The sequence below is a fragment of the Myzus persicae genome, unplaced genomic scaffold (genome assembly GCF_001856785.1).
Source record: "Myzus persicae strain clone G006 unplaced genomic scaffold, MPER_G0061.0, whole genome shotgun sequence".
NCBI classification, from domain to species: domain Eukaryota; kingdom Metazoa; phylum Arthropoda; class Insecta; order Hemiptera; family Aphididae; genus Myzus; species Myzus persicae.
In genome coordinates this window covers 1-7,513 of record NW_019101556.1, presented here as the reverse complement: position 1 = coordinate 7,513, position 7,513 = coordinate 1, and the positions used below count along the sequence as shown (strand labels likewise).

Sequence of the window (7,513 nt, the reverse complement as noted above, 5' to 3'; positions counted from 1 at the left end):
GGTCTGCATATCTGAGATCATCATCAACTAAGCTTAGTTGTAAAACTAGCTCAGCACTGAATTGATCCCAGTCTGCCTTATCTGTAGCGTATCTTATCTTGCTTTTTAATTTCTTGAAGGATTCGCCTCTTCCGATGTTATATCTGATAAGTCTGTGATCGCTGGTAATTTCACCTTCTATTACCTCCCAACCTTCTATTTCTTTAGCTATATCTTTTGTTGATATCGTGATATCTATATTGTTTTCACCCCTGGGGCCTGAGAAGGTGAACAGAGAATCTCCTCTGTTTGCTAACATAAGTTGTTCCTCTGCTATCATGTCCTCCACAATCAGTCCACGTCTATCTGTTACTCTGCTAAACCAATTTCTTGAAAACGCGTTGATGTCAGCTCCAATTATGGTGCGATCTCCACAGTCTCTTTTTATTTTTCTGAGCGTCTCTGTAAGTCCAGCTGTGGGCTCTCGATATTTGAAATATGCTGAGATGAGATTGATCTCTTTGTCATTTTCCGCGCTTATTGTAGCAACCGCGAAATTATCGCAGGTTAAATCATTCCTTGCTAGTACTGTTAATGCTGGGTTAAACACGACTATTGCTGCACCATGTAAAATGTTTTGGGCACCCCTTTGTTGTACCCCGGGTGATAGAATTATCCTAATCGGAGATGCCTCTAGTCCGACCAGCCTTCCACGCCTGACGTAGGGTTCCTGCATTAGTGCTACATCTATACGTTCCCTTTGGGCATATATTAAGAGGTCCTCATTTGCTGTTGCAGTTCTAGCCGTGTTTACCTGCGCTATTCTTATTATGTATTTGCTCATTTCTGTTGACCATAATCTGTATTACGGACGTTTATCCTTATCTTCGAAGTCTTCATCGGACAAGCTTTGTGATGAGATGTGTATGCCTCTCCGCAGTTGGCACACTTGGGTGGTTTGTCCTTATTTTTGCAGTCTTCGACTTTATGTCCTAGTTCAGCACAATATGAGCAGACCATCTCGATGGCCTTGCACTTGGATGCAATGTGTCCGTACTTCTGGCACCTGTAGCATATCGAAACATCTAAGAATTCCTTTACCTTACAAGCCGAGTATCCTATGTAAACGCTTCTATTGATAACTTTTTTGAATATCTCTGGTCTTATTTCGCAGACCCAATGAACTATATCTTTGTCCTTGGGACCTCTTTTAAATTTTGGCTGTATTTTGTCGCTGTCTTTTAGCTCGAGTTCAAGCTCTGGATTTTGCTCGATGATTGCTTTTGCTAATTCATCTGGTCTAATGTCCTTCTCAACATCATAGATTATTACTTTTGGTAGCCATGCTCCGGTTTTTTGGATACCAAATCCTTCTTTTGCTAGTGATTCTATTGCTGCTCTAGTATCATCATCTGCTGGAGTGATCATTAGATCCCCACCGGTTAGCACTATAGAGTCCTTTATTTTAGGTGCTTTGTTCTTCGAGACTACTTGTGTCCACAAGAGTTTCTTTGTCTCTTCTGTCGTTTTGTCTCCTGTTGTTACTATGAACTTTACTGGTGCTGCCTGATCTCTGCATTTTTCGAGTATCTCCATCTCTTTTTCCTTCTTTTTCCTGCTGCTTGATGTTAGCGACTTTGGCCTAGATCTCTCGGTTCCCGAGGTTGCAACATCAGTATCTGTAATGTGAGCTTGTGATCTTCCTGCCGAGGTTGAACCCTCACCATCAGTAACTGCTGTGGTTCTCTTTTTCTTTTTCTTTGGTTTTCTTCTTTTCTTTATTGTCTCTGCTTCAGTGTCAGTTGTCAAATTCTCTTCTAAATTTCGTACTCTTCTGGGGTTCGCCACTGGGAGTGGTGAAACGAACTCCACCCTCCTTTTGCTTTCCTCTAATTCATCGTACATCCTCTTCAATTCAGTATATCTTCCTACGTGATGCATATTCTCCAAGCACAATTCCGTTACTAGATCGTTCAGAAGTGCAACTCCTTTGTCCAGTTCCGAATTGTTCGTTGTTGTCAACTTTTTCTTGGTTGTCGATTTGAACTTTTCGAAGTACATTGTTAGTTCTCTTGCTCTTCTTTGATAGAAGCTTGTTTTCTCCAGATCATTTTTCGGGGTTCCTGGTGTGACTGATTGTTCTTTGCGTACCTTATTAGGGTTTGTTGGTGTTGTTTGTCCTTCCTCTGTTGGCGAGTGACCCAAATTTCTTTTGTTAGTTATACGTTCGGAAGTTCTTCCTCCTTCCGGGTTATTCGTTGCTGACTCAATTGTGACGTCCATTTCACTGCTACTGCTTTTAGCTCCTCCTCTTAATCTCAAAACTGTTTTCGAGACTGGCTTTGCTTCACTATTTCGTTGTCTTTCTCCTTGTTGATTCTTGCTGATTGATTGTTTAGGGCACCTCCTTCCTATAGGGGGTGTTAAATGAAATCTTCTTGTTAGTCTGCACGCAGCTTCTGCCTCACTTATATCGCTGTCAATCTTGTTGTCTATTTCCTCCTCGCCTGTACTATAATCTCCATCATATTCGCTGCACATAGCCGCTAGATTTATTTCATCCGAGTCTATGTACGAATCGTCGTCTTCATAACCTTCGAATAGTGTTCCCATTCCTAGCGAACTAGATCGCAATGTAGATGTTCTTCTCTTCTGCAATGCCCTTGGTTTGTCCACCGAGTACTCCGCTCCTCCCTTTTCATATTCTATCCAGTTATTCAACTTCTGTAATTCATCTTCCGTGTCCGGTGATGGGCATACCGGATATAGTCTTCCTCTTTTCTCCCTGTATGGAGGCAGATCTGTGGATGCTCTGCTTTCCCTTCCTTTTTGTTCTGAGCCTCTTGCTGGTAAGTAAATTGTTCTGATGATCTCCTTGGGTTTGGGCTCCTTTGCCCATCCACCATATTGATTAAATCCTCTGTAATAGCCCCTTTGGTCCATTTTTTCAAATAGGCCTTTTTCCTGATTTTTCCTCTGTTGTCTTTGTTCCCAGTCTCTTATGGCTTCCTCTTTGCTGTTGCTGCTTGCTTGTTGTGAAAAGCTCTTGACAAAAGTGTTTGCCGATTCTAAAAAGTTGCCTTTCTTGACCTCCTTTTCTTTATTTTTCTTGCTGATTTGCTCGTTTTGTTCCATTATTTTCGAGATGTTTTCCCTTCTCTCAATGTCTGCATAGTCTTTGTTGTAGAACTTGCTTGGTCTAAGCTCTACCGGCTCTTGAGAGCTTGAGGATGAGCTTATTGTGCTTATGGAACCAGTGCTTATACCTCTGTTCCGGTAGTCTTTGTAGGGAGGCCTGCCAGCCGTCCCTGAAGCTTTCCATTGACTCATGTCTGCCCTATATTGCCTTTACGGTGACTATGGTTAAAAGCTCCAATTTTTGAGCTAGAACTTCAGTTCAAGTTTGTGAAGCACCAGGGGAAGCTCCCCAGCCTAGTGCCCTTTGAACGAGAACTCTAAGTCTTATAGATCAAAAGTTAGGATTTTGCCCACTGTTCACGTAGTAAGTTTTCCCTTTGATGTTTGCCGCCTTTTATATCAGATGACTAAAAGCTCTGTTATTCAACTTACAACTTTCGTTCAAGTTTGTATCTTCTTCTGGTGTCGTCCTGAGGTTTTTAACCTTTGGACCAGGACTCTGAGTCCAACGGTTCAAAAGTTACAGGGTCCGTCCTGTTGGCGGCTCAGCACGCCGCCGCTTTCTGCTTTGATGTTTGCCGACTTTCTTGTGAAAGTTCTAAAAGCTTTAATAATTGTCCTACAGCTTTGGTTCAAGTTTATGCTGTCTTAGAATTGTCTCCCGCGTTAGTCAACCTTTGAATCAGAGCTCTAGGCCCCGTAGTTCAATAGTTAGGTTTTAACTCCTGCTGTTGTTGTGGCGGTTAACCTTGTAATCCCTTTGATGTGTGCCGCCAAACTTGTTAAATTTCTAAAAGCTCTAATAATTGACTTACAACTTTCGTTCAATTTTGTACGATCTTAGCTTCGACTCCCTGATCCAGTGGCGTTTGAACCTAAGCTCTAAGTCCAATGGTTCAGAAGTTAGGTCTAGGCACCCTGCTGAAATACGGCACGTGGCAGGAATGCGGCCTTCGCACCGGTATTCTGTCTTTGATGTTTGCCGCCTGGGCCGTTGGCAGCCCTAAAAGGCCTTGTAAATGTCCTACAACCTCCGTTCAAGTTTGTACTCCCTCGTTGTGCAACCCTGAGTCCAATGCCCTTTGAACCGAAGTCCTAAGTCTAACGGATCAAAAGTTGACTTTGCCCCCTGCTGAAAAACGTGGCACGTGGCAGGAATGCGGCCTTCACGCCGGTATCCTGTCTTTGATGTATGCCGCCTAAGCCGTTGATAGCCCTAAAAGGCGTTGTAAATGTCCTACGACCTCCGTTCAAGTTTGTACTTCCTCGTTGTGCAACCCTGAGTCCAATGCCCTTTGAACCAAAGTCCTAAGTCTAATGGATCCAAAGTTAGGTTTGCCCCCTGCTGAAATACGTGGCACGTGGCTGGTATACCGACCGTGTGACCGTAAACTCCCTTTGATGTTGCCGCCGAACTTTATATCTACCCCAGAGCTTTAATTTTTGACTTAGAGACTTGTAACAACCACCAAAGTTTAAGTCCCGATAAGACCTATCCGCTCGAAGTTGAACCAGTCTCCTAGCACCAATCGTTCAAAAGTTCGAAATTTTACGCTTTGGTGCCGGCGTCTGGCTGTCTGCTCTTTGATGTGCCGCCAATTAGAATTTTCCGTAAAAGCTTGAAAGTTTTAACTTTAGCCTAACGAAAATGGCCTATGCTCTTACTGCTAACTTAGATAAGCTCAGGCAAGTTTGAATCAGACTTCTAGCCCGCCCCGTTACAAAGTTAGGTCTTGACCTACTTTGACCCCAAAGCAAGCTAAATATCTTGACTTACCGACTTTCGCCGCTCGTTACTCAGGCCGTGGAAAGCTCCACGCTTGGTGACGTACCTTGAAAGATGCGCTGATGTGTCCTCTATCCAATGGCCTTTGAATCGAAAACGTACTTGATTTAACACCTGAGATATTAAATTAAAACTCCTGAAAGCACTTGAACTTCACAACACGTCGTTATAGTACGTATATCGGAAAAGCTCAATAACTTTGGAACCGCTACTCGGATTTCTCCGAAACTTTGACAGAGTGCGTCGGGGGTGACCCCGCTTCCGTAGAGACCAAATTTGCAAAAAACTATCGCGAATTGCCAAAGTTATTGCCAAAATTTGAAATCCCTTTGATGTACCGCACACCGACACACGTCCGTTCACTGCGACGGTTAAAACCGAACTAGTAGATAGGGACATGAGTATCCTTTAGTTTTAGTGCTCCGGGCAAGCCCTCGGCTACGACTATGTACCGTGTATAAGCGCTGTGCGCTTGTTACGAGCCATAGAAGGTCGTCCGTGCGGGGGCGCCGAAGCGCCCGCGCCGCGAGCGTGTCGTCTATGGACCACCAGCACCGGAACCTGAGTCCCGTACCAGACGACGCCGGCCTGGAGCCGCCGGACGCCACCTCTGGTGAGGTCGTGACCTATCCAATCACTTCCCGTTTTTGGTTACAGGCAACCTCCGCTGATTTTATCCAGCGGTAGACCGGCTAGGTGCCTAGGAGAAACAACGACGCCTAGGAGGCTTACACCCCCCAGACGGCGCTGCCGTTCACTAGTGACTGTCGCCTGCCAGCTTCGGCCTGACCACATAGTAGCTCCTGCTACAGCCACCACGAAACCAAACCGGCTCCAGGCGCACGTCGGTAACCGGCATGCGCCCGGAGTAGGGGGGCACCGACCCGGGCTTAACTCGGGGCGGCGGGGCTCCCCCCCTTCCCGTGGTACCAATCTCACCCCCGTTAGGTAGGTCATCATTGGTGGGATGTTCGACCGGGTGGGCCCGGTCTCCCAGGATTCGCTGGCTTGGCTGGCTCTTGGTCGGCCCCACGCCTCCCGGAGGCATCCGCTGGGGATCGACCCGCTCTTCTTGGGGTCGCGGTCAGAACCCCCGACGCGCTAATCCCCGAAGGTTTCGGGCGTCCGCGTCCCAGACGCCGGCCCTCCAGGCCGCTCTTTAGTCGCCTCTTACGACAAGTGAGCACCCTGTTGCCGTATTCTGATCCCCGGACAACAGGGATTCGCGGCATGCATCCTAGGACACACGCCGCCCGCGTCCCCGACGCCAGCCCGCTGGCTCGATGTAGGTGTGGCCTACTCGCCAAGGCTTTGGGCCACCACGGCGCCTCCAGTTGTCCGCGTAACACTGTTGTACGTAGAAGCGCCGCCCGCGTCCCCGACGCACGAGTGTCCCCTCAGGACGGCCCCCCACGTGAACCGCTTCTGCCAACTCTCGCCTTGACACTCGCCTGAACACGTGCGGGGTTTGGCACTCTGGCGCGCAGAGTGTCTTGCCCGTCCTGTTATACCGGCCCTTGTGGCCTCTCGAGGTAAGCGGCCTCTTTGGCAAACTTAGCAAGTGCAACAAATAATTCCTTCCTGGAAACTAATTCCACCATTGTGCAGGGCCACAGTAGTCCAGCTCTATGAACAGCCAGCTCGAGATATGCCCTGTGACTACTGTGGAGTGGGCAATCAAAGATTACGTGCTGGACATCTTCATCATCTTGGCCGCAGGCACATCTGGGTGACGGCCGTAAGCCAAGCTTCGCAAGTTTTGCATTAAAGTTCCCGTGACCAGATAGGAACTGTGTTATTTCGTGGCCCAAAACTATCGGTAGGCTCATCCTGTATTTAATGGTCGGGAAGCAGGTGTGGGTCCATCTGCCCTTCAGCGACTCGTCCCAGCGTTGCTGCCACTTTTCAAGTAACCTCTCTTGCGCGCTATTCACTGTTGCGTGTCTTAATCTATCAGGGAGGTTTTTGGCCTGTGCCTTGACAGCTAGCAGTTGTAGCTCCAGGTCCAAAGGCGGGATTCCTGCGAGAACCTGTAGTGCCGGCGTTGATGTTGTCTTATATGCACACGTCATGCCTAACAGTGCACACCTTTGTAATGACCCAAGTTTCTTCTCGGCCATTTTGGTTTCTGTTGCATGTACCCAAAACTGAACCCCTTATGACAACTTCGGTAAAAATACCCCACGGTACAACAACGTAAGGTTTGCTTTACGGATTCCCCAACCTGAACCAGCTACGCCCCTCAATCGACTGAACAGAGCAAGCTCCATGTTCAGCAACTTTTCAAGGTGGATCTTAAACGATCTACAAGGATCTAACCAAATGCCCAAAAACTTTACGCTGTCGACTGACACAATTCTGTCGTTCCCAAAGCCGACGGTGAAACCAGGAACGAGGTCGCCTTTCGTGACCATGGCCTGAGACTTGGACGGAGAGAAAGATAGGCCCCTTGACCGTGCCCAATCGGTGGCTGGGATTAACGCCTGTTCCGCTCTGCTCACTAGCGAAGCTCTTGTCGGACCCGCTACACTAATGGCGATGTCGTCTGCGTAGGCCTGTATCGTCGCGTACGTAGGTAGTTCCACCCTGAGGAGCGCCTCCATAGTAACG

The 7,513-nt window shown here is 47.5% G+C and overlaps 1 protein-coding gene across 1 annotated transcript; it reads right to left on the bottom strand.

Moving 5' to 3' along the window:
• Positions 1 to 705: 705 nt before the first annotated feature.
• On the bottom strand, positions 706 to 5,301 carry LOC111029501. The gene has a single exon (XM_022308516.1). It carries the CDS (start codon positions 3,307 to 3,309, stop codon positions 820 to 822), a length of 2,490 nt encoding a protein of 829 aa, XP_022164208.1. The 5' UTR covers positions 3,310 to 5,301; the 3' UTR covers positions 706 to 819.
• Between the last annotated feature and the right edge of the window lie 2,212 nt (positions 5,302 to 7,513).